Source organism: Salvelinus fontinalis, chromosome 16 (genome assembly GCF_029448725.1).
Source record: "Salvelinus fontinalis isolate EN_2023a chromosome 16, ASM2944872v1, whole genome shotgun sequence".
In the NCBI taxonomy this organism is placed as follows: Eukaryota; Metazoa; Chordata; class Actinopteri; order Salmoniformes; family Salmonidae; genus Salvelinus; species Salvelinus fontinalis.
This window is the reverse complement of record NC_074680.1, coordinates 40,916,269-40,930,466: the sequence shown is the minus strand read 5'-3', so window position 1 is coordinate 40,930,466 and position 14,198 is coordinate 40,916,269. Positions and strand designations below refer to the sequence as shown.

The 14,198-nt window shown below is 42.2% G+C and overlaps 1 protein-coding gene across 2 annotated transcripts in view; it reads left to right on the top strand.

The window, feature by feature from the left end:
* LOC129813189 (guanine nucleotide-binding protein G(I)/G(S)/G(O) subunit gamma-2) overlaps positions 1 to 13,513 on the top strand; it is a 38,771-nt gene extending 25,258 nt beyond the window's left edge. For both annotated transcript variants that reach the window (XM_055865456.1, XM_055865455.1), the window contains 2 exons: positions 5,684 to 5,805; positions 12,422 to 13,513. In XM_055865456.1, coding sequence (XP_055721431.1) covers positions 5,719 to 5,805; positions 12,422 to 12,550 — 216 coding nt within the window. In that variant the 5' untranslated portion in view covers positions 5,684 to 5,718 and the 3' untranslated portion in view covers positions 12,551 to 13,513. The remainder of the gene's footprint in view (positions 1 to 5,683; positions 5,806 to 12,421) is intronic.
* The last annotated feature ends 685 nt before the right edge of the window (positions 13,514 to 14,198 follow it).

The following is a 14,198-nucleotide window of genomic DNA, read 5'->3' as shown; positions in this document are numbered from 1 at the left end:
GAAGGAGACAGTGCATCACATAGACAGTATGAGTTTAATGGAGGAGACAGTGCATCACATAGACAGTATGAGTTTAATGGAGGAGACAGTGCATCACATAGACAGTATGAGTTTAATGGAGGAGACAGTGCTTCACATAGGAAGTGTGGGATTTGAACCCATGTTGATGCTGGTCTTTGTTTGCTATATGTGGTGGCACTGACCCCTAAACCACCCAGGCCACACCAGAGGATTTAATATGAGGAGGTGTGTCGAAAGGTAAGGGTAGGATAAGGGAATTCTTAAAATGTGCAGGGGGACTCAAGTGGGACCTCAGACACACTGTGTTCTGGGGTAGAACCAGACTAATGAATAAAGAATGACCCACCTCAGGCTAACACCACCTCAGGCTGATCACCTGACCCACTAACACCACCTCAGGCTGATCACCTGACCCACTAACACCACCTCAGGCTGATACCTGGCCCACTAACACCACCTCAGGCTGATCACCTGACCCACTAACATCACCTCAGGCTGATCACCTGACCCACTAACACCACCTCAGGCTGATCACCTGACCCACTAACACCACCTCAGGCTGATCACCTGGCCCACTAACACCACAGCCTGCTGTAGCTGCAGCTTACTCCTCAGACATACTGAGGTCTGGTCCCTGTTCCTTAGCTGTGTGGTGCCATCTGGGGTGCATGGACTTGAAATAAAAACAATTAAATAAAAAAGACTCTGTTACAAAACTTGAACACACAGACCCTCCTCAAACTATACACCTCGTCACACCACCTCTAACATGCAGTTCTATCTGGCAATAATTGTGATCATTTTCAATTGAAGTACTCTGAAAAATATTGATAACCTCTATTCTTACTTGTGAAGCGACGTGTAGCTAAAAAAAAAAGTTGTATCTCAGTTATCTTAACCTGTCAAAAGTGAATCCCTGCTCTGCAGTTTTGTCTCCTCAGATTTAGGACAATGTAAATGAAAAAGGTAGGGATAAACCAGCACCTAGTGGAGGTCTGTGGTAACTGGTTAGGTCTGGACCCTGTGGCTGAGGCAGATCAGGTGCAGGGTGTAGTCAAGCTGTGACAGCAGTGAAAACTGACCGTGCTACAGGGCTGTCCCTTTTGAGGCATCCACATGGACAGGTGTGATGCTGTGACATGGACCGATGGGGTGCTGTGACATGGACAGGTGTGCCACTGTGGGACATCAATATTGATGTTCCAGCACCATGCAGAAATCTGAGATGAGCGTTTAACCCACTGATCCATCTAATCCCACGGTGAGCCCAACCCTAACCTGCTGCACCATGGGGCTGAAAGGTAGGAGGCCACTGATGGGATGAATCACCAGGGATAGCTAGTCGGTTACACTGGCGCACACACAGACACTTCAACCTCCCTCTTATCATTGTTTTAATCCTGTTTTTAACCGCCCACGCAGAAATGTCATTAGCATAATAACAAAAATCCACCATCAAAATCTGTCTATTTAAACTCGATATATCTGTTCATGTCGGCCTTCCGCATCTGCGGTGGAAGGTGGCAGAGCTACAACGATGTTTGTCAGACCAGGAGACATCCTGAAAACGTCTGTAGCGACTGAACGGTTTGGGCTCTACGATGCCCACAAGCCTCACAAAACTCGCCTAAAGGTAACCCAGTACCAGTTTTAAAAAATGATGGAAGCATGAACGTACTTTAGTGCCAAAACAGTGGTTAAATATGGATAGAAACAGATTATAATAACCCTGAGCTATAGGACAGACACTGCAAAATAAGCTTCATTTTTTGGTATTTTACCCCCTATTTCTCCCAAATGTAAATATTGTCTCATCGCTGGAACTCCCCAAAGGGTTCGGGGGGGCAAAGTTCGAGTCACGCGTCCTCTGAAACATGACCTGCCAAACCGGCTTCCTAACACCCGCTCGGCAGCCGCACCAATGTGTCAGGAAACACCGTTCACCTGATGACCATGGTCAGCCTGCAGGCGCCCGGCCCGCCAAAAGGAGTCCTTAGAGCGCGGTGAGCCAATAAAACCCCCCGGCCAAACCCTCACCTAACCCAGATGATGCTGGACCAATTGTGCACCACCCTATGGGACTTCCGATCACGGCCAGTTGTGATACAGCCCGGGATCGAACCTGGGTGATGCCTCTAGCCCTGCAATGCAGTGCCTTAGACCTCTGCACCTCTCGAGAGGCCCAAGTATACTTTATTTGAATAAATGTTTTGACTATCTGTTTTGCCATGTATGAATATGTTATTCAATATGTTTCTATGGGCTAATAGGAGTAAGGCCAAATTCAATGTTTCATTAAATGTTGTACCTACAAGGGTGCGAGAATTCCAAATCAAATAGCTAAATGATCCTTGGTATGACCATCTTAAAACAATTCCATATGTTAGCTTAGTAGAAACAAAGCCCTGGCCCTTAGACTCTAGGCAGTCATTGTTTTCGAGGGTTGCAGTGAGTTCATCCTGTCTTTTCATGGCCTCTGGTCAAAAGTAGTGCACTATGTATAATGCAAACATCTAGCAACCGAAAAGGTTGAGTGTTTGAATCTCATCGTGGACAACTTTAGCTAATTAGCCACTTTTGAACTACATTTGAGCTACTTTGCAACTACCTAGCATGTTATCTAACCCTTCCCCTAACCCTCACCTTAAACCTTTTAGCTAACCCTTCCCCTAACCTTAATTAACCTGATCCTAATACTAACCCTAACCCATAACCCTAACACCTAGCCTAGCTAACATTAGCCAGCTAGCTAACGTTAGTGTTATCCACCTAGCTAACATTAGCCAGCTAGCTAACGTTAGTGTTATCCACCTAGCTAACATTAGCCACAACAAATTGGAATCGATAACATATCCTATGAATTGTAAATCGTAATATATCATACAAAATGGATGAACATCCACAAATTAATGCATACAATACGAAACGTGACATTTCATACTAAATGGAGTGCCTCGGATTTACAGGGCATTCAAAAAGTATTCAGATACCTTGACTTTTTCCACATTGTGTTGTTACAGCCTTATTCTAAAATGGATTTTATAGTTTTTTCCCCTCATCAATCTACACACAATGCCCCATATCCTAAACACGGGGGGCACTCAGGGGTGAGTGCTTAGTCCCCTCCTGTAGTCCTTGTTCACCAACGACTGCATGGCCAAGCACAACTCCAACACCTATCATTAAGTTTGCTGACGACACAACAGTGGCCTGATCATCGACAACCATGAAACAGCCGATAGAGAGGAGGTCAGAGGCCAGGCAGTGTGATGCCAGGACAACAACCTCTTCCTCAATGTGGGCAAGACAAAGGAGCTGATCGTGCACTACAGGAAAAGGATGGCCGAACATGCCCCCATTCACATTGACGGGGCTGTAGTGGAGCGGGTCGAGAGTTAAGTTCCTTGGTGTCCACATCACCAACAAACTTTCATGGTTCAAACACACCAAGACAGTTGTAAAGAGGGCACGACAAACCTATTCCCCCTCAGGAGACTGAAAATATTTGGCATGGGTCCCCATATTTTCAAAAAGTTCTACAGCTGCACAGCAAGCGGTACCGGAGCGTCAAGTCTAGGTCCAAAAGGCTCCTTAACAGCTTCTACCCCCAAGCCATAAGACTGCTGAACAATTAATCAGATGGCCAACCAGACTATTTGCATCGACCCCCCCCCCCCCCCCCCTTGGTTTTTACTCTGCTCCACTACCCACATGTACAAATTCCCTTGACTAACCTGTACCCCCGCACATTGACTTGGTACCCCCTGTATAAAACCTCATACTTGTTATTTTATTGTTACTTTTTAGTAGATTATTTACTTTAGTTTATTTAGTAAATATTTTCTTAACTCTATTTCTTGAACTGCACTGTTGGTTAAGAGCTTGTAAGTAAGCATCTCATGGTAAGGTCTACACCTGTGGTATTCGGCGCAAGTGACAAATAAAATGTGATTTGATTTGAAATTCCAAGCAAAAACTGTTTTTTTTTTTAATTTTTGCAAATGTATGTATAATAACAAATTGAAATACTAAATTAGGAAAGTATTGCAGATCAATCTGTTACGTTACGGCCTTATTCTAAAACTGATCGAATAGTTTTTTTCCCTCATCAATCTTTACACAACACCCCATAATGACAAAGCAAAAAAAGGTTTTTAGAAAATGTTGCTAATTTATTTAAAAAAAAAACTGAAATATCACATTTACATAAGTATTCAGACCCTTTACTCAGTACTTTGTTGAAGCACCTTTGGCAGCGATTACAGCCTTGAGTCATCTTGGCATGACACAACATAACAACATAAGTTTGAAACACCTGTATTTGGGGAGTTTCTCCCATTCTTCACTGCAGATCCTCTCAAGCTCTGTCAGGTTGGATGAGGAGCGTTGCTGCACAGCTTTTTTCAGGTCTCTCCAGAGATGTTCGATCGGGTTCACTCAAGGACTTTCAGAGACTTGTCCCGAAGCCACTCCTGCGTTGTCTTGGCTGTGTGCTTAGGGTCTTTGTCCTGTTGGAAGGTGAACCTTCGCCTCAGTCTGAGGTCCTGAGCACTCTGGAGCAGATTTTCATCAAGGATCTCCCTGTACTTTGCTCTGTTCATCTTTCCCTCGATCCTGCCTATTCCTCCAGTCCCTGCTGCTGAAAAACATCCCCCACACCATGATGCTGCCACCACAATGCTTCACTGTAGGGATGGTGCCAGGTTTCCCCCAGGCGTGACACTTGGCATTCAGGCCAAGGAGTTCAATCTTGGTTTCATCAGACCAGAGAATCTGGTTTCTCATGGTCTGAGAGTCCTTTTGGCAAACTCCAAGAGGGCTGTCATGTGCCTTTTACTGATGAGTGGCTTCCTTCTGGCCACTCTACCATTAAGTCCTGATTGTTGGAGTGCTGCATAGATGGTTGTCCTTCTGGAAGGTTCTCCCATCTCCACAGAGGAACTCTGGAGCTCTGTCAGTGACCCTCGGGTTCTTGGTCACCTCCCTGACCAAGGCCCTTCTCCTCCAATTGCTCAGTTTGGCCCGGGGCGGACAGCTCTAAGAAGAGTCTTGGTAGTTCAAACTTTTTCCATTTAAGAATGATGGAGGCCACTGTTTTCTTGGGGACCTTCAAAGCTGCATAACTGTTTTGGTACCCTTCCCCAGATCTGAGGTTCTACACAATCCTGTCTCGGAGCTCTACGGACAATTCCTTCGACCTCATGGCTTGGTTTTTGCTCTAACATGCACTGTCAGACCAAATCATGTACAATCAATTGAATTTACCACAACTGGACTCCAATCAAGTTGAAACATCTCAAGGATGATTAATGGAAACAGGATGCACCTGAGCTATATTTCGGGTCTGAATACTTATGTAAATAAGGTATTTCAGGGTTTTTTAACACATTTGCAACAATTTATAAAAACCTGTTTTCACTTTGTCATTTTGGGGTATTGTGTGTATATTGATGAGGATTTTCTTTTATTTAATCCATTTTAGAATAAAGATGAAACGTAAAAAAGAATGTGGAAAAAGGGAAGGAGTCTGAACACTTTCCGAATGCACTGTACATACAGAATGATACGAAATGCTCTGAGACCAGGTTGTCACCCCAGACAGACAGACAAACAGACTAACCTTAAGCTTCAACCCTAACCGAACCTCTTCTCTTCCCTTCAGACAGCCTCTACCAGGCCTAGCTGAGAATCTCTATCATGGCGTCCAACAACACAGCAAGCATCGCCCAGGCCAGGAAACTGGTAGAGCAGCTGAAGATGGAGGCCAACATTGACAGGATAAAGGTGAGGGGGAATTAGGTCTATATCACCGGCCAAGAAGATAAAAAACCTAACAGATACACTACCGGTCAGAGGTTTTAGAACAACTACTCATTCAAGGGTTTTTCTTTATCTGTACTATTTTCTACATTGTAGAATAATAGTGAAGACGTCAAAACTATGAAATAACACATATGGAATCATGTAGTAACCAAAAAAGTGTTAAACATATCAAAATATATCTTATATTTCAGATTTTTCAAAGTAGATACCCTTTGCCTTGATGACAGCTTTGCACAATCTTGGCATTCTTTCAACCAGCTTCACCTGGAATGCTTTTCCAACAGTTTGAAGGAGTTCCCACATATGCTGAGCACTTGTTGGCTGCTTTTCCTTCACTCTGCGGTACGACTCATCCCAAACCATCTCAATTTGGTTGACGTCGGGAGATTGTGGAGGCCAGGTCATCCGATGCAGCACTCCATCACTCTCCTTCTTGGTAAAATAGCCCTTACACAGCCTGGAGGTTGGGTCATTGTCCTGTTGAAAAACAAATGATAGTTCCATTCAGCCCAAACCAGCTGGGATGGCGTATCGCTGCAGTATGGTGTGGTAGCCATGCGGGTTAAGTGTGCCTTGAATTCTAAATAACTCACAGACAGTGTCACCAGCAAAGCACCCCCACACCACAACACCTCCTCCTCCATGCTTTACGGTGGGAAATACACATGCAGAGATCATTCGTTCACCCACACCGCATCTCACAAAGACACGCCGGTTGTAACCAAAATTGTCAAATTTCGACTCCAGACCAAAGGACATATTTCCATCAGTCTAATGTCCATTGCTAGTGTTTCTTTGCCTAAGCAAGTCTCTTTTTCTGATTGTTGTTCTTTAGTAGTGGTTTCTTTGCAGCAATTCAACCATGAAGGCCTTATTCTATTGTCAATCAAAGATGACGTAGCAGTCGGACGTGTTTTGGTCTTGTTTTGTCCCATGTAAATAGTCGGTTTCATCGTTTTTTTCCCGTATATATTTTAATCTCACTTTGAATAGTCCCCGCGATATGCAACTTTTCAGGGAAGTCAGGAACAAATATACACAGTCAGTTAGGAAAGCTAAGGCTAGCTTTTTCAAACAGAAATTTGCATCCTGTAGCACTAATTCCCAAAAGTTTTGGGACACCGTAAAGTCCATGAAGAATAAGAGCACCTCCTCCCAGCTGCCCACTAACTCTAATAAGCATTTCTACGGCTGTCCATGCTTTTCACCTGGCTACCCCTACCCCGGCCAACAGCTCTGCACCCCCCGCAGAAACTTGCTCCGGTCCCCCCCCCCCCCCCCCCCTGCTTATACTTCACCCAAATCCAGGTGGCTGATGTTCTGAAAGAGCTGCAAAATCTGGATCCCTACAAATCAGCTGGGCTAGACAATCTGGACCCTCTCTTTCTAAAATGATCCGCTGAAATTGTTGCAACCCCTATTACTAGCCTGTTCAACCTCTCTTTCGTATAGTCTGAGATCCCTAAAGATTGGAATGCTGCCGCGGTCATCCGCCTCTTCAAAGGGGGAGACACTCTAAACCCAAACTGTTACAGACGTATATCCATCCTACCCTGCCTTTCTAAAGTCTTCAAAAGCTAAGCTAACAAACAGAACACCGACCATTTAGAATCCCAACGTACCTTCTCCACTATGCAATGTGGTTTCCGAGCTGGTCATGGGTGCACCTCAGCCACGCTCAAAGTCCTAAACGATATCATAACCACCATCGATAAAAGACAGTACTGTGCAGCCGTATTCATCAACCTGGCCAAGGCTTTCAACTCTGTCAATCACCACATTCTTATCGGCGGACTCAATAGCCTTGGTTTCTCAAATGACTGCCTCGCCTGGTTCACCAACTACTTCTCAGATAGAGTTCAGTGTGTCAAATCGGAGGGCCTGATGTCCGGACCTCTGGCAGTCTCTATGGCAGTGCCACAATATTCAATTCTCGGGCCTACTCTTTTCTCTGTATATATCAATGATATCGCTCTTGCTGCTGGTGATTCTCTGATCCACCTCTACGCAGACGACACCATTCTGTATACATCTGGCCCTTCCTTGGACACTGTGTTAACAAACCTCCAAACGAGCTTCAATGCCATACAACACTCCTTCTGTGGCCTCCAACTGCTCCTAAATGCTAGTAAAACTAAATGCATGTTCTTCAACCGATTGCTGCCCGCACCCGCCCCCCCCTGCCTAGCAGCACTACTCTGGACGGTTCTGACTTAGAATATGTGGACAACTACAAATACCTAGGTGTCTGGTTAGACTGTAAACTCTCCTTCCAGACTCACATTAAGCATCTCCAATACAAAACGAGGCCAAACATACCCTCGTAAAACTGGCTATCCTACCGATCCTTGACTTCAGCGATGTCATTTACAAAATAGCCTCCAACACTCTACTCAGTAAATTGGATGTAGTCTATCACAGTGCCATCAGTTTTGTCACCAAAGCCCCATATACTACCCACCACTGCGACCTGTATGCTTTCGCTGGCCCTCGCTACATATCCGTCGCCAAACCCACTGACTCCAGGTCATCTATAAGTCTTTGCTAGGTAAAGCCACGCCTTATCTCAGCTCACTGGTCTCCATAGCAACACCCACCCGTAGCACGCGCTCCAGCAGGTATATTTCACTGGTCATTCCCAAAGCCAACACCTCCTTTGGCCGGCTTTCCTTCCAGTTCTCTACTGCCAATGATGGGAACGAATTGCAAAAATCATTGAAGCTGGAGACATATCTCCCTCAGTAAATTTAAGCATCAGCTGTCAGAGCAGCTTACCGATCACTGTACCTGTACACAGCCCTACTGTAAATAGCACACCCAACTACCTCATCCCCATATTGTTACTTGTTTTTTTTGCTCTTTTGCACCCCAGTATCTCTACTTGCACATCATCATCTGCACATCCATCACTCCAGTGTTAATGCTAAAATGTAATTATTTCACCACTATGGCCTATTTATTGCCTTACCTCCCTATCCTTACTACATTTGTACACACTGTACATATATTTTTATGTTGTTATTTTGACTGTACGTTTGTTTATCCCATGTGTAACTCTGTGTTATTGTTTTTGTTGCACTGCTTTGCTTTGCTTTATTTTGGTCAGGTCGCAGTTGCAAATGAGAACTTGTTCTCAACTGGCCTACTTGGTTGAATAGAAAAAATATAAAATTCACACATTCTCTTCTTAACAGTTGATGTTGAGATGTGTCTGTTATTTGAAGTCTGTGGAGCATTTATTTGGGCTGAAATTTCTAAGGCTGGTAACTCTAATGAACGTATCTTCTCCAGCAGAGATAACTCTGGGTCTTCCATTCCTGTGGCGCTCCTCATGAGAGCCAGCTTCATCATAATGTTCAAAGTTCTTGAAATTTTCCGTATTGACTGACCTTCATGTCTTAAAGTAATGATGGACTGTGTTTCTCTTTGCTTATTTGAGCTGTTCTTGCCATAATATGAACTTGGCCTTTTACCAAATAGGGCTATACCCCCCCCTACCTTATCACAACAAAACTGATTGACTAAAATGAATTAAGAAGGAAAGAAATTCCACAAATGAACTAAGAAGGAAAGAAATTCCACAAATAAACTTTTAAGGCACACCTGTTAATTGAAATGCATTCCAGGTGACTACCTCATGAAGCTGGTTGAGAGAGTGCCAATAGTGTGACAAGCTGTCATCAAGGCAAAGGGTGGCTATTTGAAGAATCTCAAATGGAAAATCTATTTTGATTTATTTAACACTTTTTTGGTTACTACATGATTCCATATGTGTTATTTCATAGTGTTGATGTCTTCACTATTATTCTACAGTGTAGAAAATATTCAAAATTAAGAAAAACCCTTGAATGAGTAGGTGTTCTAAAACTTTTGAACAGTTGTGTATGTGAGAAATCTGTAGCATCACTGCCCAAAAGGATAATACAGATATACACTCAGTGGACCAAACATTAGGAACACCTGCTCTTTCCATGACATAGACTGACCAGGTGATTCCAAGTGAAAGCTATGATCTCTTATTGATCCCACCTGTTAAATGTACTTAAATCAGTGAAGATGAAGGGGAGGAGACAAGTTGAAGAAGAATTTTTAAGCAGTGAGACATGGATTGTGTATGTGTGCAATTCAGAGGGTGAATGGGCAAGACAAAGGTTTTAAGTGCCTTTGAACGGGGTATGGTAGTAGGTGCCAGGAGCACTGGTTTGAGTATGTCAAGAACTGCAACGCTGCTGTGTTTTTACACTCAACAGTTTTCTGTGTGTATCAAGAATGGTCCACCACCCAAAGGACATTTTATTTAACTAGGCAAGTCTGTTAAGAACTAATTCTTATTTTACAATGACCTGTCTAGGATCAGCGTGGCGCTAGCGGCACACCCCCCCCCCCCCCCCCCCCCCCACTGAAAAACCAGTGCCGCGAAATTCAAAAAAAATATTTTTTAAAAATATTTAACTTTCACACATTAAAGTCCAATACAGCTAATGAAAGACACAGATCTTGTGAATCCAGTCAACATTTCCGATTTTTAAAATGTTTTACAGGGAAGACACAATATGTAAAGATGTACATCTATTACCTAAAAACACATTAGCATAATCCACCATCTTTTATTTGTCCACCAACACCAGTAGCCATCACCAATTCGGCTAAACTAAGATATTTATAGCCCCTAACCAACAAAAAAACTCATTAGATGACAGTCTGATAACATATTTATGGTATGGGATAGGTTTTGTTAGAAAAAAGTGCATATTTCAGGTAGATGGCATAGTTTACAATTGCACCCACCGTCACAAATGGACTAGAATAATTACAATGAGCAACGTGTTTACCTAACTACTAATCATCAAACATTTCGTAAAAATACACAGCATACACGAATCGAAAGACACAGATCCTGTGAATACAGACAATATTTCAGATTTTCTAAGTGTCTTACAGCGAAAACACAATAAATCGTTATATTAGCTTAGCACATAGCAATTAGCAGCCCAGCATTGATTCTAGCCAAAGTGAGCGATAAAAGTCAACATCGCCAAAAGATATTAATTTTTTCACTAACCTTCTCAGAATTCTTCCGATGACACTCCTGTAACATCACATTACAACATGCATATACAGTTTGATCGAAAATGTTTATATTTAGCCACCAAAATCATGGTTAGACAATGTGAAATGTAGACAAGCTGGTAAAGAAAAAGTCCTTGCGCCACTTAGACAGTGATCTACTCTTATACATAAATACTCATAAACGTGACTAAAAAATATAGGGTGGACAGGGATTGATAGACAATTTAATTCTTAATACAATTGCGTTATTACATTTTTTAATTTATCCTTACTTTTCAATACAGTTTGCGCCAAGCGAAGCTACGTCAAAAAACATGGCGTCCTAAGCCACTAAAATGTTTCGACAGAAACACGATTTATCATAATAAAAATGTCCTACCTTGAGCTGTTCTTCCATCAGTATCTTGGGCAAAGGATCCTTTCTTGGGAGAAATCGTCTTTTGGTGGAAAGCTGTCCTCTTGCCATGTGGAAATGTCAACTGCGTTCGGGATGAACTGAAAAGCGTGCCCAACTTTTCACATCGTTGCAAAAATAAATGTCCCAAAATCGCACTAAACGGATATAAATTGCTATAAAACGCTTTAAATTAACTACCTTATGATGTTTTTAACTCCTATAACGAGTGAAAAGATGACCGGAGAAATATAACAGGCTAAACTAACGCTTGGAACAGGTGCGCGCCGGTGTCCTCTAGGCTCATGACGCAGCTCCAAAAGAATGACTAGCTTCAGGGTTTTTTCATTTGTAGGGCCTGTGAACGCGCAATCGACCCCATTGGAATCGTCATCACGTAAAGGCATCCAGGGGAAGACGTAAGAAGTGTCCGTATAGTCATAGCAATGACAGTGCCCTTTTAACTGACTTCAGAAGAGTGGCCAACATTTCTCAAATCTGACTCCATGTCAGGGAAATTGCTGTAGAATGGGCTCTGTTCCACTTAGAGACAAAATTTCAACTCCTATAGAAACTATAGACTGTTTTCTATCCAATAATAATAATAATATGCATATTGTACGATCAAGGATTTTGTGGGAAGCCGTTTAAAAAATTAGCCAAATTAGCATAAATAGTCTAAACAGCGCCCCCATCCCCAACAGGCTAGGGAACAGTGCCTTGTTCAGGGGCAGAATGGCAGATTTCTTTTTACCTTGTCAGCTCAGGGATTTGATCCAGCATCTTTCGATTACTGGCATATTTGAAATATGAGAAATCGGTAACATCACTGCCAAAAAGGATATAACCAAAATATGAGAAATAGGTAGCATCACTGCCTAAAAGGATATAGGAAAGTAAGGGATATACAGAATGAGACATTGGTTGCCCTTTACATTACAGCACAGAATACAGTGGTAATAACATGGTGATAGTATGGTAACAGGTTATAGTTACTATGATATTACCACTTTATTCCACACTGAAATGTAAAAGTACCAACAAATCTATTGTGTCAAAGTCAAATTGTGTGTGTGTGTGTATGTGTGTGTGTGTGTGTGTCTTTCAATACAGGTGTCCAAAGCAGCAGCAGACTTAATGTCGTACTGCGAAGCCCATGCCAAAGAGGACCCACTCCTGTCGCCGGTGCCCGCATCCGAAAACCCTTTTAGGGAGAAGAAGTTCTTCTGTGCCATCCTGTAAACGGGGTGTGGTTTATTTGGTCTGACAGGAAGTCTACTCATCTTGGGACATTGAACGAGGACGTTCAATATGTAGACATCTTCTAACAGAAGGGCATGGAGGAGTAGTACTGTCTCTTTCTCTACAATGGAAGTTAAAGCAGGCATTTAAAAAACACAGAGTAAGACGTAACCATTTACAGCGGTCTGATCTGACCTGATCTGAGGGCTGTTGTTGAGGGCTGTGCAGCATGTTTGATGGATCCATCCGTGTAGTCAGAGGACAACCGAAGATAGTATGGTTATCCACCCAGAAACATGATGGACAACCAATCAACCAAGTCTTCAGGTTGTGTTTAAAATAAAAAAGAATGAAGGAAAAAAATTAAACAAAAAATATTTTGTGGTTCTTTTGGAACATGAAATCCAAGTGTTACATTAAATGATGGGTTGGGTAGGGTAGGGTAGATGAGCTGCTTACCACCAGATACTAACGCCTGTTTATCGGAATGTTTTTATTTTTGCTGTTGTTTATTTTATGCAGATTTTGATTCTGAGATGAATTGGTTTGGCTATATCACTTAGACAACTTTCTATACTGTATGTGATTACTGAAACAGCTATTTTAACTTTCTTTCTTTCTTTTTTTACATCGTTAGAATTGGTGAAAGCTGTTGTAATGGAAAGTTTGGACATTCAATTAAGTGATATTCTTTACAGACATGTTTCTTTAAACAACATATATATCTGGCAATGTGGTACAGTATGTGTCTCCTTCAGATACAAGCTCTCTTTTTACTATTTGTATAAAAATACTAGCAAGTAAACTGTGTTGTGCTGTGCGTTCTGAATGTTTGTGTTTATCATTAATAATTGCATGAAATTAACTATTTTTTAATTTTATTTTTAATGTGGGGATTGTATGAACGAGGCAGCCTCCATCTGGCAGTGCCAACTGTATTAAAAGGATAACAATGACTCAAAATGGACTCCATAAGGACATCTTTGTCATAGGAAAAACGAAAGGAACAAGACTGAGCTGCAAGCTGATGTTGTTTAATTTCCCAAATTGTTTAAAAATAGGTTATGGTTAGGCTTAAAGGTTAGATTTAGGGTTAAAGGGACAGTTCAGCCAAATTACAAAATTACACATTGGTTTCCTAACTCTCCAAACAGTCTATGGACCAAGTATGACAGCAATCCATGATTTGGTTTAGTTTCCATGGCACTGTTTCCACATGCTAACGTTTTAGCATTTTGGCATAAATCCCATTAAAGTCATGGGGTCGATATTAGCATTTTTCCCACATCATGTCCAAATCATCTAAAAGTATCTCAAAATGATTGTGAAGCTCAACAAAGTCACTTACAAATGTTTTGTATATGAAAATGCTAATATCGGTTCCATGACTTGAATTTATGCCACAAATGCTAAAACGTTAGTATGTTGAAACAGACTCAGGGAGACTAAACCAAAGCATGGATCTATCCCTAGCTTTAACTGTTTCGTCAAGGTTAGGGCATAGGTTGTCCGTTTTAGATTTTGGCTAGTCGGATGCTGGTCAGAAAAGTCCCTTTAATTTGGTCTCCCCTCTCATGCTATAGCAATACCTGGTTCTGACTGGTAAGTTATATTTCTATAGCACTTTGCACAGAAAGCTACTAGCTAG